Genomic DNA, 27,971 nt, shown 5'->3' with positions numbered 1-27,971 from the left:
GCTGCTGGGAAAGGGCACTTGCTCTTTGGAAGAAGGGAAGTGTGTTTGGGACCTATAAAGAGATTTAGCCCATGGTTACTCCCTGGGATGAGGGAGTAGAGAAGCTGGCAAACCCCAGAGAGCGGGTGAGTGCTGGCATAGGAAGCAGCCCCGAGAGTAAGTAGTAAGGTTGGGGACTGAGCAGACTTTGGCTGCTGGGTTGAGAATCCCTGGACTGGAACCCAGCGTAGAGAGCAGGTCCGGGTTCCCCTACCCACCACTGGGGAAGTGGCACCGGCAGGGCAGTGAATGGGCAGACTGTCTAAGTCACTATGGGAATGACAGAGGATTTGAGGGACTGAACCCCAGAAGGGGGAAACACGTAAGAGGCTAAATGACTGAGTCACGAAGAGGACATGCATTTCCTGGAGCGAGAAAGGGGCTGCAGACCATAAGAACGGCCATACTGGGTCAGACCAAAGGTCCATCTATCCCAGTAACCTGTCTTCCAATAGGTTTCAGAGTAGCAGCCGTGTTAGTCTGTATTCGCAAAAAGAAAAGGAGTACTTGTGGCACCTTAGAGACTAACAAATTTATTAGAGCATAAGCTTTCGTGAGCTACAGCTCACTTCACCAAATGCATCCGATGAAGTGAGCTGTAGCTCACGAAAGCTTATGCTCTAATAAATTTGTTAGTCTCTAAGGTGCCACAAGTACTCCTTTTCTTTTTGTCTTCCAATAGTGGCCAATGCCAGGTGCCCCAGAAGGAATTAACAGAACAGGTAATCATCAAGTGATCCATCTCCTGTTGTCCCATTCCCAGCTTCTGGCAAACAGAGGCTCGGGACACCGTCCCTGCCCATCGTGGCTAATAGCCATTGAGGGACCTATCCTCCACGAACTTATCTAGTTCTTTTTCGAACCCTGTTAAGAGTTTTGGCCTTTGTAACATCCTCTGGCAAGGAGTTCCACAGGTTGACTCTGCATTGCGTGAAAAAATACTTCCTTTTGTTTTAAACCTGCTGCCCATTAATTTCATTTGGTCGCCCCTAGTTCCTGTGTTATGGAAGGAGTAAGCAACACGTCCTTATTTACTTTCTCCAGTCATGACTTTATAGCCCTCTATCATATCCCCTCCTTAGTCATCTCTTTTCCAAGCTGAGAGGGTCCAGTCTTATTAATCATACCCCTAGAAGGCTGGGGGTTGAGTGCAGGGGCTGGACTGTGACGGGGAAGCAGCGGCGTGCCGCAAAGGTACAGCTTGGGGCCCCGGGGTTGAGACGAGCGTGCTGGCGGTGTCTGGGGGCGGCATGGGAAAGAGTTTTTCGACCGCGGCTGCAGGGAAGGGCGGCGCAGAGCTGCTCGGTTTGCAGCGCCAGTGTCGCCTGCAGCCCGCCAGGACGGGGCCCCGCGCCGCGCGCTGCTCAGGGGAGCAACAGCCTCCCTCAACCACCCAATCCCCACAGCGGCCCGCTCAGCTCCCCTCAGGCCCCGCCCTGCTCCGTCAGGCCCCGCCCCACACTGAGCCAGGCAAAGGCGGCTCATGGGAGTGACTTCACCCGCCCCGCCCGCGCCTGAACCAGCCGGCCACGCCCCTTGGCGGGAAAGGCCGTGGCTTCGTGACGGCGTCACGCGGGGCGCCCGCTGGAGACGCTGACGCAAGAGCTCGCGCCGCGCTCGCTCGCTCGCTCGCTCGCTGACGGGGGTTTGTTGCCACAGCAGTTATGTGGGGCGGAGCTGAGTCGCCGGAGCCGAGCGAGCCGCTAGCGGGCGGGTGAGGCCAGCGAGACCGATGCAAAGTGCGGGGGCTCCCGGCGATGGACAAGCGGCGGCCGGGCGGAGATCGCGCACCGCGGGCACCCAGACCGACAGCGTCTCAGGTGGGCGCCCCTCCCCCCCCCCGGCACCCAGACCGACAGCGGCTCAGGTGGGCGCCCCTCCCCCCCCCCGGCACCCAGACCGACAGCGGCTCAGGTGGGCGCCCCTCCCCTCCCCCCCCGGCACCCAGACCGACAGCGGCTCAGGTGGGCGCCCCTCCCCTCCCCCCCCCGGCACCCAGACCGACAGCGTCTCAGGTGGGCGCCCCTCCCCCCCCCCCCCGGCACCCAGACCGACAGCGTCTCAGGTGGGCGCCCCTCCCCCCCCCCCCGGCACCCAGACCGACAGCGTCTCAGGTGGGCGCCCCGCCCCGCCCCCCCCCCGGCACCCAGACCGACAGCGTCTCAGGTGGCGCCCCTCCCCCCCCCGGCACCCAGACCGACAGCGTCTCAGGTGGGCGCCCCTCCCCGCCCCCCCCGGCACCCCACCAGACCGACAGCGTCTCAGGTGGGCGCCCCTCCCCGCCCCCCCCCGGCCCCAGACCGACAGCGTCCTCAGGTGGGCGCCCCTCCACCCCCCCCCCGGCACCCAGACCGACAGCGTCTCAGGTGGGCGCCCCTCCCCTCCCCCCCCCGGCACCCAGACCGACAGGGTCTCAGGTGGGCGCCCCTCCCTCCCCCCCCGGCACCCAGACCGACAGCGTCTCAGGTGGGCGCCCCTCCCACCCCCCCCCGGCACCCAGACCGACAGCGTCTCAGTGGGCGCCCTCCCCCCCCCCCCCGGCACCCAGACCGACCGCGTCTCAGGTGGGCGCCCCTCCCGCCCCCCCCCCGGCACCCAGACCGACAGCTCAGGTGGGCGCCCCTCCCCCCCCCCCGGCACCCAGACCGACAGCGTCTCAGGTGGGCGCCCCTCCCCCCCCCCCGGCACCCAGACCGACAGCGGCTCAGGTGGGCGCCCCTCCCCCCCCCCCGGCACCCAGACCGACAGCGTCTCAGGTGGGCGCCCTCCAACCCCCCCCCCCGGCACCCAGACCGACAGCGTCTCAGGTGGGCGCCCCTCCAACACCCCCCCCCCCGCACCCAGACCGACAGCGTCTCAGGTGGGCGCCCTCCAACCCCCCCCCCCCCCCCCGGCACCCAGACCGACAGCGGCTCAGGTGGGCGCCCCTCCAACCCCCCCCCCCCGGCACCCAGACCGACAGCGTCTCAGGTGGGCGCCCCTCCAACACCCCCCCCCCCCGCACCCAGACCGACAGCGTCTCAGGTGGGCGCCCCTACAACCCCCCCCCCCCCCGGCACCCAGACCGACAGCGTCTCAGGTGGGCGCCCCTCCAACCCCCCCCGGCACCCAGACCGACAGCGTCTCAGGTGGGCGCCCCTCCAACCCCCCCCCGGCACCCAGACCGACAGCGTCTCAGGTGGGCGCCCCTCCCTCCCCCCCCCCCGGCACCCAGACCGACAGCGGCTCAGGTGGCGCCCCTCCAACCCCCCCCCCCCCGGCACCCAGACCGACAGCGTCTCAGGTGGGCGCCCTCAACCCCCCCCCCCCCCCCGGCACCCAGACCGACAGCGTCTCAGGTGGGCGCCCCTCCAACCCCCCCCCCCGCACCCAGACCGACAGCGTCTCAGGTGGGCGCCCCTCCAACCCCCCCCCCCCCCCGGCACCCAGACCGACAGCGTCTCAGGTGGGCGCCCCTCCAACCCCCCCCCCCCGGCACCCAGACCGACAGCGTCTCAGGTGGGCGCCCCTCCAACCCCCCCCCCGCACCCAGACCGACAGCGTCTCAGGTGGGCGCCCCTCCAACCCCCCCCCCCCGGCACCCAGACCGACAGCGTCTCAGGTGGGCGCCCTCCAACCCCCCCCCCCCCCGGCACCCAGACCGACAGCGTCTCAGGTGGGCGCCCCGCCACCCCCCCCCCCCGGCACCCAGACCGACAGCGTCTCAGGTGGGCGCCCCTCCAACCCCCCCCCCCCGGCACCCAGACCGACAGCGTCTCAGGTGGGCGCCCCTCCCCTCCCCCCCCCGGCACCCAGACCGACAGGGTCTCAGGTGGGCGCCCCTCCCCTCCCCCCCCGGCACCAGACCGACAGGGTCTCAGGTGGGCGCCCCTCCCTCCCCCCCCTGCACCCAGACCGACAGCGTCTCAGGTGGGCGCCCCTCCCACCCACCCCCCGGCACCCAGACCGACAGCGTCTCAGGTGGGCGCCCCTCCCTCCCCCCCCGGCACCCCAGACCGACAGCGTCTCAGGTGGGCGCCCCTCCCCCCCCCCGGCACCCAGACCGACAGCGTCTCAGGTGGGCGCCCCTCCCCCCCCCCCCGGCACCCAGACCGACAGCGTCTCAGGTGGGCGCCCCTCCCCCCCCCCGGCACCCAGACCGACAGCGGCTCAGGTGGGCGCCCCTCCCTCCCCCCCCCGGCACCCAGACCGACAGCGGCTCAGGTGGGCGCCCCTCCCTCCCCCCCCGGCACCCAGACCGACAGCGTCTCAGGTGGGCGCCCCTCCAACCCCCCCCCCCGGCACCCAGACCGACAGCGTCTCAGGTGGGCGCCCCTCCAACACCCCCCCCCCCCGGCACCCAGACCGACAGCGTCTCAGGTGGGCGCCCCTCCAACCCCCCCCCCCCCCCCCGGCACCCAGACCGACAGCGTCTCAGGTGGGCGCCCCTCCAACCCCCCCCCGGCACCCAGACCGACAGCGTCTCAGGTGGGCGCCCCTCCAACCCCCCCCCCCCCGGCACCCAGACCGACAGCGTCTCAGGTGGGCGCCCCTCCAACCCCCCCCCCCGGCACCCAGACCGACAGCGTCTCAGGTGGGCGCCCCTCCAACCCCCCCCCCGGCACCCAGACCGACAGCGTCTCAGGTGGGCGCCCTCCAACCCCACCCCCCCCCGGCACCCAGACCGACAGCGTCTCAGGTGGGCGCCCCTCCAACCCCCCCCCCCGGCACCCAGACCGACAGCGTCTCAGGTGGGCGCCCCCTCCCTCCCCCCCCCCCCGGCACCCAGACCGACAGCGTTCTCAGGTGGCGCCCTCCCCCCCCCCCCCCGGCACCCAGACCGACAGCGTCTCAGGTGGGCGCCCCTCCCCCCCCCCCCCCGGCACCGAGACCGACAGCGTCTCAGGTGGGCGCCCCTCCCCCCCCCCCCGGCACCCAGACCGACAGCGTCTCAGGTGGGCGCCCCTCCCCCCCCCCCGGCACCCAGACCGACAGCGTCTCGGGTGAGCTCTCCTCAGTGCCCCTCTTACCTGGACCGCCCCACCCCAGACCCGGACCAACAACATGTCAGGTGAGAGCGTCTCTGATACTTCTCTGGTCTGTGTCCCCAGCGGACAGCCCCACCGCTCCCCTCGATATCCAGGTTGAGGGAACCCATCTCCCCCACAGTGTGATCTTTCCATGCCTCCAGGACTGAGCCTGGCAGCATATCCGTCAAGAGCCCCCTTCTCTCCCACTTGCCTTGCCTCCCCTCCCCAAACTGGAACCTACTCCCCAGCTCCTTGGTGTCCTCCATCGCTAGAAGTTGATCAGCTAGGGCTGTGTGTCTTTCTAACAGATGTGCTGTAGTTCAAACAGCCGTTATAGGCTTGATGGAGAAATCATTGGGTGAGGTGCTTGCTTGAGGTCCTTAAAATCTATGACTACAGTGGAGGAGGCTTCTCCTGTTGGGACATCGACAGCATGTCAAAAGAGTCCTGTTTCAAAGAGCTTACGGTTAATATGCAAATACATAGAAGACAGAAGAATACTCTGGAAAACAAGATGTGTGGATGACTGTGTTCTTCTCTCTTTCCCTCCACTCCCTTATCTCTTCACACATCTTTTCAAATTATAATCTCATCTCAGTTTACGCTATGGTAAAATCTTTTCTAGGTAACTGGTCCTAATTTGCTATTGCAAGAGCTATAAGTGTAGGAGTATATATTCTCACATATGTTAGCTGATCTTTCTTTATAATTCTTTGTTTACATGATGCATATACTTTAAAATTATTTAATGATTAGAAATGTCACTTAGCCATCTATTATCTTTTGGGACACTCATTAGGAAGTTTGTAGTCTATTTCTGCCTGGTTTCAGAGTAGCGGCCGTGTTAGTCTGTATTCGCAAAAAAGAAAAGGAGTACTTTGGCACCTTAGAGACTAACAAATTTATTTGAGCATAAGCTTTCGAGAGCTACAGCTCACTTCATCGGATGCATTCCAATTCTGTAGCTCACGAAAGCTTATGCTCAAATAAACTTGTTAGTCTCTAAGGTGCCACAAATACTCCTTTTCTTTATTTCTGCCTGGTAACTGCTCCTCTGGCAGGATGGCTTAGAGATTTTTCCCATCATTCTTCTTGAAGTTTTCCTAGCATTACTAACAATGGGTGTCTCCCACAAAATTTTATTTATATGGTTTCCTGGTAAACCAGTACTACTTACTTGAGTTTGGAATCTAGTTTTATTTTTTCCTTGTATTGTATGTCTTAACTGGGTTTTATGACCTGTGTACTTAATTATGAAACATTCCTTTTCTTAAAAGTAACACTGTTTGAATTATTATTAATACAGGATATTACCATGACACCAATTCAATAATAAATTCCTTTATTAAATCCGAAGACCAAATGATACCTGAACAATTACTCTAGCCATGTCTAAAAATCTAAATATGCCTTCATATGCCTACAGGCATGATTCACCTATAACAGGGTCCAAATAGAGGTTTTGCAAAATAATCTTGCAAGAATGTTAGGAAATTCTAACTGAAACTAATTTTGATTGGCTTCAAATTTTCCCTCACAGTGTTTGTGGCCCAAATGTAGCAGGGGGAATAAGGTGTATGTGCAGACTGCCCACGAATACCATACTTATGCTGCCTGAGCACTATGGGAAATAAAGATGGTGCTGTTAAAGCTCTGCTTGAGAAGAGAACCATTCTCCCTTCTGCTTGAATTCCTCCCAGAAACCCAGTCCTTATGGTGGGTACAGATGGGAAGAAAACCCTCTATCCAGCCTTGGTTCTTTCTGCTGGTGTAAACTCGGGAGTTTAATAACAAGCTTCTGTTTTCCCTGCTGTTGAGCGATACAGAAATGGAGGATAGTGTTACTTCCTGGATGACATTTTATGATGACTCAAAGCTTGGCTCCTATCCATTCCCAAGACTAATACTCTAGCCAAGAACTGCCCTTTGACACTGCTTTTGCCGAGTCTTGTAGTGAGGATGAGATCAACATCCCCAGGATTATTTGGGAGGACAATGGTGCTTTGATACATCTGCAAAGTTCTCTTTTGATAAATATATATTGGCAGCAGTTAAAGAAAAAAAGTGGCTTGATTTTTCAAAGGTTCTGAACTCTTGCAACTGACACTAACTTCAGTGGGTTGCACATGTTCAGCACCTCTGAAAATCATGTCACAATATGTTCGTTTAAGGTCCATTTTAACAGATATTTGGGGTTGCCTTTCAAACATATAATACAGGCTATCCATTGTGCTACATGCTTTTGTTTACCATCTTTAAGGAATATGTATGTTCGGGCTACAGGAGGGCTCTGAAATTAATAAATGCAACAGAAATATAGATTAATGGGATAAACTCTACAAGCCAAAATTACATGAAGAGTAGACCTATTTTACCGTTTTGTTTTTCTTTAGAGAATGTGAATACAGGAATTTCCTCACACTAGTTATATATTGCATAACTAGTGGGGGCCTGCCGGGATCAGTTCTAGGTCGGGTTCTCTTCAGTATCTTCATCCATGATTTAGATAATGGTGTAGAGAGTACTCTTATAAAGTTTGTGGACGATACCAAGCTGTGAGGGGTTGCAAGTAATTTGGAGGATAGGATTAAAATTCAAAATGATGTGGAGGAATGGTCTGAAGTAAATAGGATAAAATGCAATAAGGACAAATCCACTTAGGAAGGAACAGTCAGTTGCACACATACAAAATGGGAAATGACTACCTAGGATGGAGTACTGTGGAAAGGGATCGGGAGTTCATAGTGGAGCACAGGCTAAATACGAGTCAATAGTGTAACGCTGTTGCAAAAAAAAAAAAAAAAAGCAAACATCATTCTGGGATGTATTAGCCCGAGTGTTGTAAGCAAGACAGAAGAAGTAATTCTTCCGCTCTACTCTGCACTGATTAGGCCTCAACTGAAGTATTGTGTCCAGGTCTGGATGCCACATTTCAGGAAAGATGTGGACAAATTGGAGAGAGTCCAGAGAAGAGCAACAAAAATGGTTAAAGGTCTACAAAACATGACTTAGGAGATTGAAAAAATGGGGTTTGTTTAGTCTGGAAAAGAGAAGACTGAGCGGGGACATAACCGTTTTCAAGTACATAAAAGGTTATTACAAGGAGGAGGAAAAATTGTTCTTCTTAACCTCTGAGGATAGAACAAGAAGCAATGGGCTTAAATTGTAGCATGGGCGGTTTAGGTTGGACATTAGGAAAAACTTCCTGACTGTCAGGGTGGTTAAGCACTGGAATAAACTGCCTAGCGAGGTTGTGGAATCTCAATCATTGGAGATTTTTAAGATCCTGTCAGGGATGGTCTAGATAATACTTAATCCTGCCATGAGTTCAGGGGTATTGGATTAGATTACCTCTAGAGATCCCTTCCAGTCCTATGATTCTATGATTGTTGTTGTAATGTGCACATATTACTTGTTTGGATTGACTCTAATTAGCTCTGATGCTATTTATGATTCTTCTGCGGAGAGAGCTCTAAAAATACTGTTGCTTTAAAAGGTCATTTACGTTGTGTTGTATGCAAACGCATTTCTTTACCTACTTTACTAACTGTCTCTCTATCTGGGTTCACATAACAGCACCTAAGCTATAGTATGCAAATACCTCTTCCCCCTCTCTTCCCCCCCCCCCCCCAAGATAATCAACATGAAAATAGGCCACTGGTCTAATTGTTCTTCCTACTTTCCCTGAGATAGTTAGGGCTGTTCTAAAAATAAATAAAAAAAATTCTCTCTCCTGTCCCTTCTTGCTTTCACTTTTTTCACCCTTCCTTCCTGTAGGTGTTAGAAAGGATTGAGCCTTGTGGGACTTCACAGGTGACTGCTCTGAAGTGTAGAGGAGCATTTACTCATCACAGCTCTCCAAGCATCCCTAAAGGCAGGAATGGAGGCATATCAGAGCTGTTGTCTCTGAGGCAAAATAGAAGTATGCTGTGCCAACTGTGTAAATGCTACAGACAGTCCCAAGACAACCTCCCTCTATACATAGATAGGAGGATATCTATCAGCACTACCAATACTGTATGTTCCAAGACCAGCCTGGATATTGAATAGAAGGAGTCCCAGGTATTGGTGGTGGAAAGGTGTGTTTGGAGGTGGCTCTTTCCTAATTTCATGATTATCTTGATCAGAAATTGAATATTTCACACCAGGCTGTAGTTTGTAAGATCTGCTGGATCCAAAAATGGTTTCTTGAGAATTGACCAAACTGCATGGTACATTTGACTAGTTTCAGTGGTGGTGATGGTAACAGTCTCTTACCCAGGAGCACCTAGCAACTCTGTTATCTTTCACCACTTGTTAAAGGCATGTGTCTGACTTGCAGGAAGTGACTCGGATTTCTTTCAGCATGTTTAATGTGCCTTTCTCCATGAATGTGCCGAATTCAGTGGGACTCAGTGTATGGTTGCTGCTCTCCACCCACAAGTGGGATGACTTCTAGGAAAAGTATGTTACCAGTTCCTCACGTTATACAGAGCTGGATAGACAAAGCAATTTATGTTCCAGAAAAGTTCTGTGTAGTTTAGCCACAGCAATAGTAGAAGGAAATGATCCACTAGGCTCTACCCTGGCTGGCGTAGAATTTCTAGGAAATCTTTTTAGTTTATTTGCATCTAATCGTATTTTCTGCCAAAATTTAATTTCCTTCTTGCTTCATTTGATGGAAATATCAGAAAAGCATGGTGATCTGTGGGGCTGGTGTTGGGAAGAGGTGAATATAGGCACTAGTATTGCTAGTGGCCACCATGTGGTTATAATGCCTCACCAGCTCTTCCATTGCTTGGCCTATAGGACTAGGGAAAGTTTTTTATGGTAGATCCTTGGAGTCATTAAAAGTCTGAAGGAATTCTCTATTTTTTTTTAAAGTCACAGTTTTTGCTTGTTTTTTGCTTTTCAGTTTTGGTGGTAATAGGTGAAATTGCTCACTTTGTTTTTTCACTTTCAAGATCATACTGTTGCAATGTTTGAATTTTAAATTCTGCATATTTTACTGTTTTTGCTTGTATATTAATGGAACCATTTCTTTGTATTTATTACACTTTATATAAATACCCACTATATTTCAATTTACATGTGTGTAAATTTAGAAACTTATATTAAGTACATGCCAGTGTAAAACAGCTTACTACATTTTGTATAGAGGAAACATCAATATTAGTCATTGGGTTTATAAATGCTTGTTTTTTACAAAATTTAACTTGGGGGCCAAATTTAAGTTCAAGATGACATTCAAGCTAAACTACCCTCCGATGTGTATTAAGCAAGGTATTCCAACTTTTCTGCCTATACTATAGAACATCAGTTATGAGTCTTAGTCATTAAAACAATACAAGATTTTTATCAGTTAATATTTATCTTTCTTCTTTTTTCTGATGACAGGTCAAACACCAAGGCTTTCCAAAGTCAACCTTTTTACTTTGTTCAGTCTCTGGATGGAATTATTTCCCCCAATTGAACAGCAAAAGAAATCACAGGTAAAAAATATTGATTGTGGTTTTGTTGTCCTTCCTGAACAGATGCTAACATTTAGGCTGTGAATACACTTAACCAGACTATTGTGTGTTATCATTTACACGCATAATAAATACTTTCCAGATACTTTTTAAAAGTACAAAAATTTTATTGATCGTATTTCTGACCATTTTTTCTTCTCTAGTAAATGGCAGGAGGAATAAAAGCAGAACCTGAGAGCAAAAATATAAGAGTGCTATCTATTCACCATCTAAACTTAAATGTACTTATATATTTTTGTTTTGTTTCTATCCGAACCTTGTTCAAACAATAGGATTATTGTAAAGACTCTTCTGTCTAAGGTACTAATGATGCTATAGCAGAAAAGAATTGAAATGTCATATGTTCTATAATAGATAAGTAAATCCAATCAGCAACATTAACTTTGGTCATATGATGTCCAGAATAAAAAATGGGGCCAAAACGCTAAAGAACCTCTTCAGACTGGTGACCCCCTGTATTTTTCAGCAAATGTTACGATGTGTTGCCATGTGGTGATTTCTTGAACTGTCTATACCTTACACAGATGGTAAGATGGTATTGGGTGTACGCTGATGTAGCGTTATGGCAAACATTAGAAAAACATTATGATGTTGTTTGGAGTCTACATCCATGGATTTTCCTGTAGTCCTCCAAGCTTGCCTTAAAAACATGGATCCCATGGACAGAGCAGACTCTCTTTTTAAAACACACACCTTCTTGTATAGTTATAGGAAACTGTCATTTTAAAACCAAACTCTTGATTGACTGGAGTCATTTGAAATGTCCATTGCACCTTTTTAAGGCTAGAATATCTGGGTGTTAGTGAAAAGGGTCAACTGGTCTCCTGGATAACTAAAAGACAGTGATGCTTCCAATTCGAGGTGTCTTTTGTAAGCACCTTGTTACAGGGTTCTCTCTAAGTGATCCCTTTGGGATCAAGGATTTTGTTGCTCTTCTTTAAAAATAATTAACTTTTTATACAATGCATACCTATATGCCAACTGATGGAGTCTAAGATAAATCTTAATGTACTCCTCTAGTCTAGTGCCAATACTTTAAATGAAGAAACAACATTTACACTTATGTAAAACTGCTTGAAGGGGAAACGGCATTTTGCACAATCTGAAAATAGAAAAGAATACAATAAAATACAGCTCATGTATAAACTAGAACAGGAAAAGAAGGGTAAAATAAAAATTGGTAATAATTAGAAATCTGACCCAAGCCTCAAAGTTAGGTTCCCAATTTAACTAACTTGCTGTTCTAGGGTATTCAAACCTACTCTCTGATTCTGCTTATGATAGAGAGATGGGCTCCTTATGAAGTTTGAAACCAAATTCAAACTTAGACAAAGTTACTAGAAGAGGGCAGGTGTGGTAGACAGCTACATGGGGCTGTACAAAAATCCTAGATACATAACAATGGAATTTCTTCATAAATCTTAAGCAAATGTAGTCTTTCAGTTCTCACTCTTAGTAGCTGTAACACCTTGATGGCCATTATTAAAAAAGTCTAGGCTGTCTCCTATTTTTCCACAAACACAGATGATCCAGATGTAGCAAATGTTGCCTGCAATGTACAAAGGGCAGATTTGTCTTCCTGATTCCCCATGCAGCCTCTGTGGAGATTAGCCTCTGCAGATGAGGAGAGGCAGAACTAGTGTTGGAAGCTCAGATGTTCTCCAGCATAACTTCATCTTCAGTCCTGGGAGAATGAATAAGAGTGCTGAACTCATCAGCATTCTTACATGGAGGGTTCACTGTGCAACAGAGAGGATTCAAGAATGTAGGGAGTGACTAGGATTGGAGGCTGTACCCTGGCCTTGCCACACAGGACCCTTGAGCGATGGTTTTAGCTTCTGTGACTGGAAGGGAGGGAGATGACCCTCACTCAGATGGAATCATTCAAAAGATACTGACTGGAAATTTGTAGGATATCTCATCCTCCATGTGAATTTTCAGGGGATAGTCTGCCCCAGAAAAAGACAGTAAGATTCAACATGTTTTGACTGGAAGTTTGATACGGGATCTGTTAGATGAGTAGAATGGCTAAAAAAGATTAGCATTTACTTCCAAGACCTATAATGAATGGCACTGCCTAAAGGAAATGTAACCAAGAGATGTATCTGCCTATTAATCTCCAAGAGACAAGGTGGGTGAGGAAATACCTTTTATTGGACCAACTTCTGTTGGTGAAAGAGACAAGCTTTCAAGCTACACAGCATCGCAGCTAAATACAAGGTGGAACAGATTGTTTAGCATAAGTAATCCTCCTTGTTTTTAGCTGTGACACTCTGCATACCTTTCCTAGACCTGAAGAGGAGCTCTGCGCAGCTCGAAAGCTTGTCTTTCACCAGTGGAATTTTGGTCCGATTAAATCCACCTTCTCTCTCTAATATCATGGGATCATGAAACATGTTATGACCATCACTGCATTACCATAGCCCAAAATGCAAAGAAGTCCAATGCTGCATGTAGTTAAGTCCTTGCTTTGTGGAACACACTGTGTGAGCTATGGCATCATTATGAATTTTTAATTGTAACAAAAATTAATAATGTACTTTTTATATAGGTAAAGAAGACTGGCCTGGTCGTAGTGAAAAATATAAAAATGGTTGGTCTGCATTGCTCCAGTGCAGACTTACATGCTGGTCAAATTGCTCTGATTAAACATGGATCAAGGCTTAAAAACTGTGATCTTTATTTTTCCAGAAAACCATGTTCAACTTGTTTAAAAATGATTGTAAATGGTAAGTTACAGACTGTAGTATGGAAAGGGTAAACATGCTAATTTAGATGTTTTGCTACTTATGACTGACTGTATACAGAAAGCTCATACTCCCTGGGGATTGCCCCAGCACTGTATGTAAATGTTTACCTCATTGGTTTGAATAGTAAGCCTTGATATTTTCATTAGGGAAAACCAGTATTAAATGCGTCTATTCTGCAGTTGGTGATTCAGGAAGTGGGACTCTTTCCACTGAGCCAGTAGCCACTCAGTGTCTCCAGGTACTGTTAAGTGGCACTGTGGTGTTCATTACTTGGACATAAAACTGAGGCCTTTGACCACTGACATTCTTATGACACTTTGCAAGGGTAGCATGTTAACCTGGGAGTCCTGGTTAGTTTTATCCCAGGTAATTACATTCAGCTTGATCCCAGGTAATTGCATTCAGCTTGCCTACCTGTAATTTTACCAGAAGATCCAATTGCATGCTAAGTATTAACTGTAGCAAAGAGGAATGTGAATTAGTGTAGAATTCAGATTCAATTCTTTGAAATTCCTTTTCAATTTAAGATGAAGATCAAGTGCATTTCGCAGATCACATTCTTCATCTTTGTGTGTTGAGGACTGACTGCACTGTTCTTCAGCAACCCTTGCTTTTCACACCTACAGCACTACTAACAGTAGTTTTTTTGTTTGTTTTTTGTTATGCACTAGCAATGTGGTCAGGTGGTACAAGACATAGAAATAGAGAGCTGCCTGAGGAGCTGCCCTGCCCTGAGGAGCTTACAGTCTAGAAAACAATCAGCTCCAATCTATTGGAGATGGTGCATCTTGGCCTTTTGGTTGCCAGAACTGTAAAAGCATAATAGAAGCAAAACTAGCTAATCTCAGACACAATAACCCCTTGATGCTGATATTTGCCAGCACATATGATGCTCAAATACAGTTTGAAGAATGCCCACTCCTTGTTGTTAAAGCGGTCAAAATGCAGTATTCTATGGTACTGTTTTAGAATTAAGGTTATGAAAAATGTTTAACACCAGTGTTTGCACACTTCATGTTAACCATGTGTATCTTCTGTTCCAGCTGGAGTAAACAGAATTTCTTATTGGCCTGCAGATCCTGAAATAAGTTTGCAGAATGAAGCCTCCAACCCAGCCAGTACTGAAGATGCAAAGCTAGATGCCAAAGCAGTAGAAAGATTGAAGTCAAATAGTCGAGCTCGTGTGTGTCTCTTGCTTCAGCCTTTAGTATGTGATATGGTGCAGTTTGTAGAGGAAACCTCCTACAAGTGTGATTTCATTCAAAAAATTGCAAAAACTCTCTCTGGGTGTAACATTGACTTTTATACTGAGTGTAGACAAGAAAGAATAAAGGAGTATGAAAGGTTATTCCTAATTTCAAATGAAGAAATGCACAAGCAAATATTGATGACTATGGGTCTGGAGAACCTCTGTGAAAATCCGTATTTTAGCAATCTTAGGCAAAATATGAAAGATCTTATCCTGTTTTTGGCCACAGTAGCTGCCAGTGTCCCTGCTTTTGGCCATTTTGGATTTTATTGTAATGGATCACAGCAGACAAATGAAATGCAACGTCAAAGCTTTCCCCAAGAAATTGCAAGGCACTGTATGATACAAGCCAGGTTACTGGCATACCGAACTGGTGAGTTTCTATGTGAATGGGAGAAAAACCAGTCTTGTGGTGATCATGGGACTAGAAGTCAGGATCCCTGGTTAAATTCCTGGCTGTGCCAAATGCTTCCCATCTGACCTTGGGCAAGGTACTTACCTGTGCCTCAGTTCCTACATCTGTAAGGTGGGAATACCACTTAGAGTATCTCACAAGGGGCCTTCATTAATGTTTGTAAGGGACTTTGAGCTCTTCAGATGGAAGGAGCTCTCACAGTGCAATTATTATCCAACACTGGCAAAGCCTCAACCAGCGTGTGCACCCCCATCTAAAGATTACAACGTTATTTAATTTATTGGAGCCCCTGCAAGCTCTTTTATATACAAACACTAGGTGTCACCTGTTGACAAAAAGGTGATCAGTTGGAGTTTTGTAAGCATGGTATATACACTTAAATAGAAAATAATAGTAAACAGAAATAGAGATGCTCTTCCATATCGGTTCATTACCCACCAGCAGAATACTAGTTAGTTTTGTGTTACAGCATTTTCCTATTCCCATTGTTTAGTAGTGATAGTCATTACACACTTGACAACTGACCATTTCCTACTTGCAAAGATTCTGGAGTTTTGAAGAACAGAATACTTTTTTTTTTTTTTTTTTTTTTTTTTTTTTTTTTTGTATAGAGGACAGAGGCTATGAATTGACTTGGGCCTACTTTTGATACCAATGATTTCTAATCCCCTTATTCTCTAGTTAATTAAATAATGGCAGACTTGTGCAAATTCCCCTATTAGAAACTAAAATTCTTTGAGCTATTATGTAGGATTCTGAAAAAAAAAAATACTCTACATGATACCCCTTAGGAAGCTTAAAATTGACAATACTTTCCTTACTCATTTTTTTTGCTTCCTTCATGTTGGTTAGTTACTATGTTTGCCTGTGTTGTGTTGTGTATTTTTCTATTAATAAATAGTGAAGCATTTGTTTGAAAAATCCATCCAAAATGGTTAGATTTTTTTCAAATACTTTAAAATAGGTCAAATATAACAATTACTTTTTCTATTGAAAAGGGATGTAAGTATATCCCTTATATTAATATATCCTTTTCCTTAGCCTGCCCATTTAAAGTTTTGAAGTATTGTATGCATCATATTCCCTAGAACATACCTAGCAATAAGAAACTTTTACATCCTATATTTTGTGAAGAGAGCTCATCACATTTAGAATCCTTTCTCTTTCCCCCTCTGACATCTATCACATCATTAGTCCCCATGAGTCACTGATGTGATTAAAGTGAAAATGGGTATTGACTGAGATGTTTGGTTTTCTGGAGCAAAGTATTCTTTGTTTTGTGTTTTTCCAGCTTTTGTTCTATAGGACAAGGGGAAAAATAACAGATGGCAGTAGCTTATAGAGAGAGCCAAGTACCAAGAGACCTGCACTCTTGAGGGTTATTTCATAGTGTGTATGCATTAGTACTAGACAACCTAAGTGTCTCCTAGGACTGAGGACAAAGGGTGGAGGAAATCTTTGTCATACCACCTTTAACTTGTGGATCTTTCATCCAGCCTCCTGTTCCTTGCCATTTCTAGGTTTCCTTAGCATGCAAGAGACCTCAGCATAAGTCTTGGGTTTTGTACATAGGATTGGCTTCAAGAAGTACAAGCTATTCATTCTTCCTGGCATCATACATCATAAGCCCCTAAAACTTCTACAGCCTGCCACTTGCACAGTTGAGAGCCACAAAGCATACAGTGTATGTATTTGTGAAAGTCCTGGAAATGGGGCAACCGTCAGAGGTCTTGATAATGTGGTCATAATTAAAGTGTTATATTAAATAAATGACATGTAAACCACAGGAAGATCAGTGGAGGAGGACATAGATGCCCTGGCTGGCACTATATAATTTTTATAGGAAGGGTATTTTCCCATACTTCCTTCTGCAGGTAAACCACTGTTCCCCAAGACCAAATGCAGCACTGACATAAGCAAGTGTAACTTCCATCTACGTTAATGGGCACTCCAACCATGTACAGCTGAGCAAAATTTGGTTAATTATTCCAGCCTTTCTTCTAGGGAATCTGACACAGATTTCTGGTATTTGCATGTAATTGGGCCCAGGAAGGTTTAGAAAGTTCCTCTTTTGTCTAGTTCCTAATTATCCTCAAAGAGGCTTTTGTGCCTCCAGAACAGGAAGAGGAATTCCTTTCAGAAATCTGTCCTTTCTTACAAGTGACTCTGGTGGCACTTCTGCAAAAGCAAAGGAATTTCATTCAACTCTGATCGATAAACAAAAATTGTCAGCTGGTGATCAACTCTTCCTACACTTCCAGCACCAATTTTGAATTGATGAGTGATGTGCATATAGCGGTGTTGACTTGGGATGCTGTTCACGGTCTGGCCATCTGTCTGCATGTTCCTCAATAACCATAAAATTGGGAAATCTCTGAGCATGAGAAGTACTAGCTAACAGGAACTCTTCATCCCTATGCCCACAGCAAACGTGGCACACACACGTCTTGTATCCTTTCAACCTGCTCTAGAGCCATAATGAAGAATTTTCTTTAAATTACATATTTTTAAAGCTTCCACTCTAGCTCTCTTGCCTCCCTCTGAAAAATTCTGCCCTCAGTTACAGTTGCAACTTTAAGTCAAGGGGATTTGCTGGGTGCTAAGCACTTTGAAAACCAGACCATTTCTTTAGATGCTTAAACAAAGGTTTTGAAGTCTGGCTTTATGCTTTTTGCAAAGAATGCTCATTTTGGAAAGTTAGGAGGCAGGGTTGGCACAGAATAGAGAGAGAAAAGAATCAAAGTAGAGAGCGCATGCCAGGATAAGTTGAGGCAACTCCCTGTTAACCTGGTGATGACTCAAGCCTGAGCTGCCTAACCCTTTAGATTTCGTTTTAGACTACAATATGATGACCACCTTCTAAAACTGAGAGCATCATCCAAGTTATCTAAACAAAGAGCACTGATTGGTTCAGGTAAGGGGGGGATAAAACTTGAGGAAGAAGGTTTACAGCCACAAATTGTTCTTCTGTTTTACCTTTATTAACTGAAGATACTTGTCTGGATAAGTGTTTATTATGTCCAATCCAGCTTGTCCTGTTTAGGCCTGCAGTGACATCCTAATCCTATGTTAACTGATATTGAAATAAAGCTGTAGCATGAATTATACCATGTGGTAAAGAAGGGATACAAGGAAGGAGAAGAATTCATGCTGGCTAATATATAGAGATAACTAAGAAAAACGTAAATAATTTGTAAGACCTGGTAAAAAAAGTTTCCTTGGCAGGAAAGTCTCCCTGTAAATGATTTCTGAATTCTGCATGGCACAAAGAATGCTGGGAGATGGTTAATTGGAACAGCGCTGGTTGAAGTGTTCTGTACTGAAAGCCATAATGTTCTTTACCACTGTAGAACACCCCATTTTTAACCAGTTAAAATAACTTGAATGAAAGTTCTGTTCATACTCCTGCATAGTGTGCAAGAGAGAGCCCACAAAACTCTATTGTACTAGAGCTTGATTCTATATCTGGCTATTAAAAAGTTTGTCTTTAAATTTTGATTAATTTATTCAGTTTTTTTTTTCCTTTTTTTAAGTTTCCAAGTGATCTTCTGCCATCCATTAAACTCCTTGGTGCTATGGGCTAGATTCCCAACACAAAGTCCTTTGCTTTGCATAGGGTGGCCAAAGCCAATCACAAAGCCACTAGTATTTCTAGGTAGCTATTGTCTTAGAACACATTGCCTTAGTAGTATCTAATAGCTGTCAAAAGAGACCCAATGCTTATATTTCTCCACATTGTAAAGTAATTAAATTATTTAGTCAGCTAAGGTGTTGGAGAAAAGACACAGGCCTGAATTAGGAGGGCTGCATTCTGTTCCTGTCTTTGTCATAGACTTGCAACCTTTGGTAAGTTTCTTACTCTTTCTGTGCCTCATTTTCCCTATCAGCAAAGTGGAGCTAATACCTCTCACATGTGCCATGATGCCTCATTCTTTAATTGTTAGGTAATGCTTTCAGATTTCCAAATGGAAGTTTTCTACAAAAGTGCCTATTACTTATTACTTCTTATACATTCTATATTTTAGAGGATCACAAAACGGGTGTTGGAGCTGTTATTTGGGCAGAAGGAAAATCTGTGAGTATGGAAAAATTGTCACTTTGTCTCACCCTGCAGTTCGTACACTTTAATTTTGCTCAGCATTGGCTATATTACTTGTAAAAGAGAGGTGTTTATGCATTATGTTATTAAAAATTGCATTTTTTAGTCTCAGTAACCCTAAATTAACTTTTGGTTGATAATTAAGCTGTCAAGATGGATTAGTATGATTGAGTTGGTAAATATCACAATGTTTGTGCCTAGCTTCTCATCTGTTAGACTCCATAGTAATAGAATTACAGTCATTCCAGGTGTCCTAGCTACAAAACTTTGCCAGTACTACTAATCCAGCAACATGTGCTGTTCAACAGTGTCACTATTCAGTTCTTCACCCCTAGAGAAGTCAAAGGGCAACAGTTTACCTGACAAATCCTTGTTTGATGTAACTGTAGTTGATTGAACTTTTTGCAGCAAATGTTTGGTGACTATACCTTCTTTGGCTCAGAGTGGGCTTTGAGGGAATAGAAAAACGCGAAAACAAGGCATATACTAATGTGCAGAATTGACTCATAAATGGTAAACATAAACAAAATGCATTCGTGTACTGAACTATAGTGTTGTGATGCAACAACAAATAACTATAGCAGTGCTGGATGTAGCAGAATGACGGGTTATTTTTCTTCTGTGGAAAAGGATCTTAACTAATCGTAGACATTTTCTTCTGCTATTTCTCCTGCTTCAACTTGCTTTCTTGGTTCTAGCTGCTCTTTAGTGGAGCAATACTTTTTGAGAACCACATCTATTTTTGTTACTACTTAATTAATCTGCTGAGCAAAATAAGGACTGGAACCTGAATTTGAGCCACAAAACTTTAGCTTCAGATTTTATGCCTTGGTTCCTCACATGGCACTAGAAAGATAAATGTAAAGTGTTATTACTCTCCTTTTCTTTTCATGCCCAGGCATAAACTTCTTTATGCTAGAGTTCATTTCATAGGTCTTTTCCATTTTTGATTATTCTTACTCTATTAAGAGAGGTAGTGAGTCCTCCTGCAAGTGCAAGATAATTCTATGATGTATTGTCTAGCACTCGGTTTGGATTATTTCATTCTGGTCATCAGATACTTACAGTTGTACCACAAACTTTTCTAACTTCAGCGACTAACTTCTTTAATATATCAACATGTCTGCCATCTGATAGATCTCCATGCAATGCAAAATACAGGCTTTTGCATCTCGAGCTCACCCTGTAGTTGCTCTTTCCTGCTCTCACATATTGCAGTGTGGCTTAATGATCTAGTCATTCATACTTTTTGTTGCCCCTATCGTACTGCTTACAAGGAGAAGTAGCCAATGAGAACAACTTACATTATTTATTTTGTTCGTGTTATAATATGACCATCCAGTGCCATGGATGGAGGGAGAGAGAGAGAGAGAGATGGCACTGGATGGTCACGTTATAACATGAACAAAATAAATATATATAGAACCCCCACCATCTCACACACACACAATATACTGCTAGTGAAAGCCCAGCTTTAATTCATACTTTCTACAACTCAGAACTTGAACATTGAATTAAATATAGGTATATTGGGCAGCATCCTGCAGATGTTTAAATAGACTGAATATTAAATCAAACTTGATGGTTCACTTTTACAGAGCTGTGATGGAACAGGAGCCATGTATTTTGTAGGCTGTGGTTATAATGCCTTTCCTGTTGGATCTGAATATGCTGATTTTCCACACATGGATGATAAACAAAAAGACAGAGAAATCAGAAAGTTCAGATACATCATACATGCTGAGCAGAACGCCTTGACATTCAGGTATATAAATCTATTATTTTAATATCAGTAAAGAAAAAGGCAGTTCAGAAATGAACAACTGATAGATGCAGAACACGACATGATTATGAAAGGTGCTATGTACAATCAAACTACTCATTTAAACGTGATGTAAAATTTGAACATTCACAGATAAAGTAGGTACTGTGAATTCTTCAAAACTGTGAACGACTTGACTTATATTATTCATTCATGTGTGTGTGATGGGTACCATTAAAACTCATCAGTCACCATCTCTGGTACCTGTCATAACCACATTATTGTCCTGAAATGAAACACTGCAGAATAGCAAATACTGAGTCTTTAACAGTGGGGTGTGTGTCATTCAGATAGCAAATCCTAACCAAATGTGTCCTCTTGTTCCACTGTGCTTTGGTAGGAATAACAATCCTGCTCGAAAGAGCAGATAATAATATGATTAACGTAATTTCTTTGCTCACCCACATGAGCCTAAATTACCACCATTCAGAATTGTCGAGGTATTTAATTTCAGAATCTTTTTCTGACTACTTGTAGATGTCAAGAAATAAAACCAGAAGAAAGAAGCATGATTTTTGTGACAAAATGTCCTTGTGATGAATGTGTGCCTTTAATCAAAGGTGCTGGCATCAAGCAAATCTATGCAGGAGATGTAGATGTTGGAAAGAAGAAAGCAGACATATCATACATGAAGTTTCATGAACTTGAAGGCGTAAGCAAATTTACAGTAAGTGATAGAACCTACAGAATTGTTTTAAAAAAATCTTTAAGTGTACTGCAATGGTAGGAGAGCTGTGGAGATGGGATGTAGAAGTTCTACCATCATGTTGCCGAATCCTGCTTGGAGCAAGGTTCAAAGAGATGGTAGTAAAAATGCCTGCACTCTGTCTACACTGGTCTACATTACTGTGCTAGTGTGAGACCCATGATGGGAAAAGTGCTAGTGTAGACAAGGCTTCCAATACAGTTTTTGCAATAGGAGCATTTTGCAGTTCATAGCCCATTTTTAAAAACCCTCCTGCCACTTGACCAGATTCAACAAGCTCAGACAGAATCCTCTCCTGCCTTCGGTAGCTTGGAAGATCAGTTTGCAATGCTCTTAGGTGCGTCTGGGAGATTAAAATGGAACCTTTCTAACTATATAAGGTCCCTTCTTCAACCCTCCCCACAAAATCTGGGTTTTCTGTAACAGGCTGGGAGCTGAGGAAAATATCATATATGACACACTCTGCTCAAGATTCTAATCTTCAGTATTTCGTTATGAGTGCGGTTGTCCACTCTGCTACCATGTGGGGAGGCCAGGGCATGTGCACATGGCGTAGATGTACAGAAGAAAGAGAAGGGCTCTGTGGCATGCTCCCCTGATCCTTTGAAAGCCTGTCTAAAGGGACAGTATATGGCGTATACTCTGCAAAGTGAAAAGGGGAGGGCCAAACACAGAGCTGGGGGTATCTCCCGACAAAGTTTTCCCTTAAATAAGATTTGCTAACTCGGTATTTTTGTATGAAGTGACCTCCGCCAAACCCTCCCCTTCATATACTGGGGTGGGGTTGGAGGTGTCCACTGGAAGGACCATTCAAGAACATAGCTCTTGGAGAAGTCACTGTGCTTAGGATGGAAGATGGATCTAGGGGCCTGTTCTGAGGCACTGAGCCTTGTAGGTGTTCAAGATCATGGATGTTGGTGCAACTCTTCCATTCCAGCAGGCAGTTCCGCCTCGCGAGTGGAAGTTGTGGCCACACAGCTTTAACGGAGCAATAGTTTTTTCCTTCAAAAGGTGATGTGTGAAAAGAAAGCAAACCTTGTTTGTAGTTTTATAGTGTCAGAGGAGCTCACACCCTTAAAATGAAGTGATGTCCCAAACGTCCTCTTCCTCCCATTGTTTGTTTTTGTCCTCTAGAATAAATAAAACTTTTTCTTTTTCACAGTGGCAACTAAGCCCATCCCACACTGGTGTTCATGAGCCCACAGCCAGAGAAAGTAAGTATTTGCAGTTACAGGTTGTAAGTAATTACATACAGTAAATACAACAGATTTTGAAAACAAACCCTGAATTCTTGCAAGGTTATAGCTCACTTTTCAAATTCTGACAGAGACAACATGCCTTTTTAAACTTTCAACTAGATACTAATGATGATGAGTATAAAACTTCAGTATTCATTAAAAAAAATACCAAACCTGGCACCCCTACACACAACATAAATATCCAGTAGTGCTTTATCCAGGTACGTAAGTTATCCATAGAATCCTAGTTGTAACACTGATGAATCCATCCTATTGGGAGGGTTTTTGAAAAGCCTTCAAGTGACTTAGAGCACAAGTGCCAGTGACTTTCAATGAGATGTGGGCTCTGAAGTCACTTAATGCTTTCAAAAATTCAAACCACTGTCCACGTTTTATAAATAAAAAAATACACCAATACTTTTAGTCACTTTTTCTCAAGCAACTCTCATTTTCATTGCATTTAATGGCAGTTGGTCCCTAGATCACTGAATATGAGCTGTTTCCCACTCCTTCAACCCCAAGCAAGTATATCTGCCAAGCGAGCAGCCACTTTCTGAAGACAGGAATTAAATCACAGTGTAATGCTAAGGCCCTTTCTGCACTAGGGGAAATGATCCACTGCAACAAACTAGCATCAGCTGTTAGGCCTTGGAACGCCTCTGAATCCGGTTTGGAAATGGTGTAAACAGAGCCAAAATATTTGTAACACCCAATGCAGAAGGCATGCTAGATACCTTGTTCCAGTGGGTAACTGGGAACACCTTGACTCAAAGTACTGAGTCTGCATACTATATACATAGCTAGAAGTTTCACTGATTGTTTCTGGTCTGTGAGAGGCCAGAGAGCACTGGCTAAACTTCAGCATGCAGTGAGGTCCGTGTGAAATTTGGGATCAATTCTCAGGGCACTCTCTTGTTTGGTCAGGAATTCTGAGGGTATTTCATCAGATATTACATGGGTGTTCACTAATCACTGCAGAATACTAATAACTAAACTATTTTCAACCCTAGCTGAGGAGAGGTGCATAAGGTCCCAGTGCTTGATCGCTGTTGTCAGCAGGTCATTTTCCAAATGTTTATTCCTTTAATGTGGTGCCCTTGAGTTTTTAACCATCTCCATTCTGGGCCACTCAGTATACTTACCTCACAATGGCTGTGCTTAAATGGAGTATGCTCCTCCATCTGGGGAAAGGTGCTCCCTTATCCTTGCTGAAACTGAATGCGCTGCCTCTGTTTTCAGCCCAAGGTATGAGAATCCTAACGTGCTGGGTGCACACACAACGCTGTGCCTGCAGAGGGTGTCTGTCTATCCTAAAGTAGAATAAATATTTTAATTAATTGATTGTAGTTTTAAACTCCCTGTAATTTCTGAACAAGTATTTGTAGTTGGGAATGTGGCAAGGGCATTGACCTTCCCTGGGAAGTTGGAGTGCATATAAAAGAGGAAGACCTGTGTAGGCCCTGGATCCACACTCAGACTCATGTGTTACAGCAAATAAAAAAAGGATAGAGTTTGATTTAGAGCTCTCAACTCCCATCACTGTGTGCTAATGATTGTACAGTAACTCCTCGCTTAACATTGTAGTTATGTTCCTGAAAAATGCGACTTTAAGTGAAACAATGTTAAGCGAATCCAATTTCCCCATAAGAATTAATGTAAATAGGAGGGGTTAGGTTCCAGGGAAATTTTTTTTTGGCCAGACAAATGACTATATATACATACACATACAGACACACACACACAGAGTATAAGTTTTAAACAAACAATTTAATACTGTACACAACAATGATGATTGTGAAGCTTGGTTAAGGTGGTGAAGTCAGAGAGTGGGATATTTCCCAGGGAATGCCTTGCTGCTAAATGATGAACTAGCAATTAGCTGAGCCCTCAAGGGATTAACTCGTTGTTAAAGTAGCCTCACACGCTATGAGGCAGTAGGAATGGAGGGATGGCAGACAGAGACATACACTGTGTGTGTGTGTGTGTGTGTGTGTGAGAGAGAGAGAGTGAGTTTCCAATTTAGGTATGCTGACTCCACTCTTAAGTACACTGCCTTGTTAAGTTAATCTGCAAGCTGAGACCACAGCTGCTGCTGGGAAGCTCCCTCCGTCCTGAGCCCTGTCGTGTCCCCCCCCCACTCTGTGGAGATGAGGTAAGCGGTGTGCAGGAGCAGGGGGGAGCGGGACACCCTTACATTAGTCCCCATCTTCTTCCCTCCCTCCCCCCGAGCAAGCAGGAGGCTCAGGGAGCAGCTCCAAGGCAGAGGGTAGGAGCAGCACATGGCAGTGTGGGGAGGGACAGCTGAACTGCCAGCAGTTGATAGCCTGCTGGGTGACTGCTGCACAGGGAACTTAGGGGAGCAGGGAGCTGATAAGGGGGCTGCGGGTCCACCCTGGTTCCAAGCCCCCACCAGCTGGCTCCACCGGGCTGCTCTTCCTACAAGCAGTGGACGAAGCAGGCGGCTGCCAGACGACATTATAAGGGAGCATTGTGCAACTTCAAACGAGCATGTTCCCTAATTGATCAGCAACATAACAATGAAACGACGTTAACCGGGATGACTTTAAGTGAGGAGTTACTGTACAAACAGCATGTGCTGGCATGTCACCAGCATTCTTTCAGCGGACTAATAGCTGTGTAATTCTCAGTTGCCTGATACTTTATATAGGTACCTCTTAGGGTTTGAGTCTGCTTAACTATCCCCAGAGACAAGGGGGTGAACTAATATCTGTTATTGGACCCACTTCACCATCTTGTCTCTGTAATATACTGGGACCAGCATGGCTACAACAGCACTGATATGGTCACATGATACATTTGAGTGTGTAATGTATATTTAATATTCTCTTATAATATCTTGTGTTTTAGATGGTGTACAGAAAACAAAATCACTAAATGAACAGCAGCACCAGAGCAAGAAGCTCTGCCTTGGAAACCATTGAGTAACTAAGCACAAAACAAGCAAGATCTCTGCAGATTCTCCGTAGCACTTTTATAATCCAACCTGTTTGTGCTAGCAAATAAGGATGGGGTTTATTTATTAATTGCTTGAAAAGAGATTTTTTAGAATAAGTTTATTTATGATGTCTTAAATGTTTTATAGCATTTTTAATTTAGATGTTTATGAAAAGAATTTCTAGAAAAATGCTGCTTATATCATATACAAACGAATTTGTTCACCACCACTAAGATTGCTTTGCTGGCTGGTCGTTGTTGATAAAAATTCAGATCAGTGGACTGGAAACTAGCTCATTGCTCATAGGACAGAAGAATTTTGGGGAACAATACCAAAATGACATCCACTTGGCTTGCAGGAATGGATTGCCGTTCTTCAGGCAATCAGAACACAGCTTTTCAGAAACTGATTGTTCACATGTTCAGCTTGTGGAAATACCATAGCATACAGGGTTTGTAGACAGTAACTGTAATTTTGTTGCACTAAAGTAGGTTTCATTTTGATTTTCTATCCTCTGGTATAAGGGCTATAAAGTCACTGAATGTCCTCATTACATAAATGACTCCCAGATAAACCTTAAAGTGTTTTTGATAAATTTCTCTCTACAATAGCAGCAGGAGTTGCTATTCTGTGGCAGCGTTCTCTTGCATTGACTTTTTTTATTATGGATGCTTTTAAAAATGGACTTCAGTTGAATACTCCTGTATGGAGATCAGCTTGTCACTGTTTAAAAACTGAAGCTAGTTGAGCTCATATGTGACACTCTGTACCTTGTGTTCAACACACAGGGATGCTTGGCTCTTAGGCCACACAGGAAGAATTTTTTAAGACGTCATTAACAATATCTTAGAACAGTCATTGTCCTATAGGAAACTCACTGGCTAAATTACCAGATTTCCTTCTGTCCCTTGTTAGACAGGAATGATTTCTCGCAGAGACCAATGCTATATTGATGATTAAAAATGGAGAATGGAAAGTGTATTAGAAACCAGACTGAACTTACAAACTCATCTCACTAATGGCTCTGAGGTGGCACTGTGTACAGTTACCAAGTGATAGGTGTTCGCACTCTGTCAAAATATAAGGGCATGCTCAATTTTTTTGGTCAGAGGTTAAGCTACATTTGCTGGATTTGAACATGACTTGACTGACAGTTGGTCCAGATGTCCCAGGAATCCCTCTCTCTTCACTCCCCCCTGACAAGCTCCCAAGTGTAAACTCCTAAAACCTCTCCCTCCTATTGCTAGCAGGGTATACAAGGGGCTTCCACCAAAATGTAACTGCAGTTCACTAAGTAGTGGCTTCTCATTTCCCTGCAAATCCTGCAGGAGGGCAGGTTCCCAGGCTGAAAATGCAAACTCAGGTCTCTCTGCTGATAATGACTAGACCCTGGGGGCAGCCAAGGCTTTTAGAAAAAATGTAATTCTGGAAACATATGTCTTTGTTAAGAGAGAATTTTTTCACCCAGCAGTAGCACTACAATCTCCACTATAACTACACTCATTACGCCTGATAAAAAACATAGTACGCTTTTAAATAGCAGTGAAACTGCAAAGCAAAGCAATGCATGCCAGTGATTTCAATACTGTCTATATCTGCTCTTTTCTGTTACTGGTTTCCAGCTTCCCTGGTGAACTGTAAAATATACAGGACCTTCAGCTATCATTTTGCCTACAGTTGCAGCTGTATATAGTGTCTCATAAATTCTTGGTCTTTCTAAAAAGTTAACATGCTGGTAGACAGGGCTGACCAGACAGTAGGTTGTTTAGCAGACGTCTGTCATGTAACACATCTTTTATTGAAAAAAGAAAAGGAGTACTTGTGGCACCTTAGAGACTAACAAATTTATTAGAGCATAAGCTTTCGTGAGCTACAGCTCACTTCACCAAATGCATCCGATGAAGTGAGCTGTAGCTCACGAAAGCTTATGTTCTAATAAATTTGTTAGTCTCTAAGGTGCCACAAGTACTCCTTTTCTTTTTGCGAATACAGACTAACACGGCTGCTACTCTGAAATCTTTTATTGAGAGGCTTTTGTGTCATTGTTACACGGTTTGGCAGAGGGTTCCAAGTCTTAATCTTCATGGTGATGGTTAAAGTCTCTAGGATCTGATTCTAGATGCTCAGAGTTGCTGCCTGTGAATCCCGAGGTACAACATGTTGCTGTGATTCCTTATG

At 45.1% G+C, this 27,971-nt stretch overlaps 1 protein-coding gene and 1 long non-coding RNA gene across 7 annotated transcripts; one reads left to right on the top strand and one right to left on the bottom strand.

Moving 5' to 3' along the window:
* CDADC1 (cytidine and dCMP deaminase domain containing 1) lies at positions 1 to 26,074 on the top strand. Of its 6 annotated transcripts, none has more exons than XM_043504509.1 (10): positions 1 to 156; positions 10,425 to 10,519; positions 10,702 to 10,779; positions 13,110 to 13,287; positions 14,352 to 14,930; positions 18,998 to 19,047; positions 20,670 to 20,836; positions 21,371 to 21,560; positions 22,762 to 22,813; positions 25,706 to 26,074. In XM_043504509.1, the coding sequence occupies exons 3-10, from the start codon at positions 10,705 to 10,707 to the stop codon at positions 25,777 to 25,779; spliced, it is 1,365 nt and encodes a 454-aa protein (XP_043360444.1). In that variant the 5' UTR covers positions 1 to 156; positions 10,425 to 10,519; positions 10,702 to 10,704; the 3' UTR covers positions 25,780 to 26,074. The 6 variants fall into 6 exon arrangements, with proteins under 6 accessions (XP_043360444.1, XP_043360442.1, XP_043360447.1 ...); XM_043504512.1 differs by having other exon boundaries at positions 2 to 156; positions 10,706 to 10,779; XM_043504507.1 differs by lacking the exon at positions 10,702 to 10,779.
* On the bottom strand, positions 11,243 to 24,499 carry LOC122457946. Its single transcript, XR_006277730.1, has 2 exons — positions 23,980 to 24,499; positions 11,243 to 12,507 (listed from the first exon to the last, which is right to left on the bottom strand). It is a non-coding gene; the product is annotated as an uncharacterized LOC122457946 (long non-coding RNA).
* Positions 26,075 to 27,971: the final 1,897 nt, after the last annotated feature.

The sequence above is a fragment of the Dermochelys coriacea genome, chromosome 1, assembly GCF_009764565.3.
Source record: "Dermochelys coriacea isolate rDerCor1 chromosome 1, rDerCor1.pri.v4, whole genome shotgun sequence".
NCBI classification, from domain to species: Eukaryota; Metazoa; Chordata; order Testudines; family Dermochelyidae; genus Dermochelys; species Dermochelys coriacea.
Note: the sequence above shows the minus strand (reverse complement) of the source record. Positions and strands in the feature narration are given on the sequence as shown.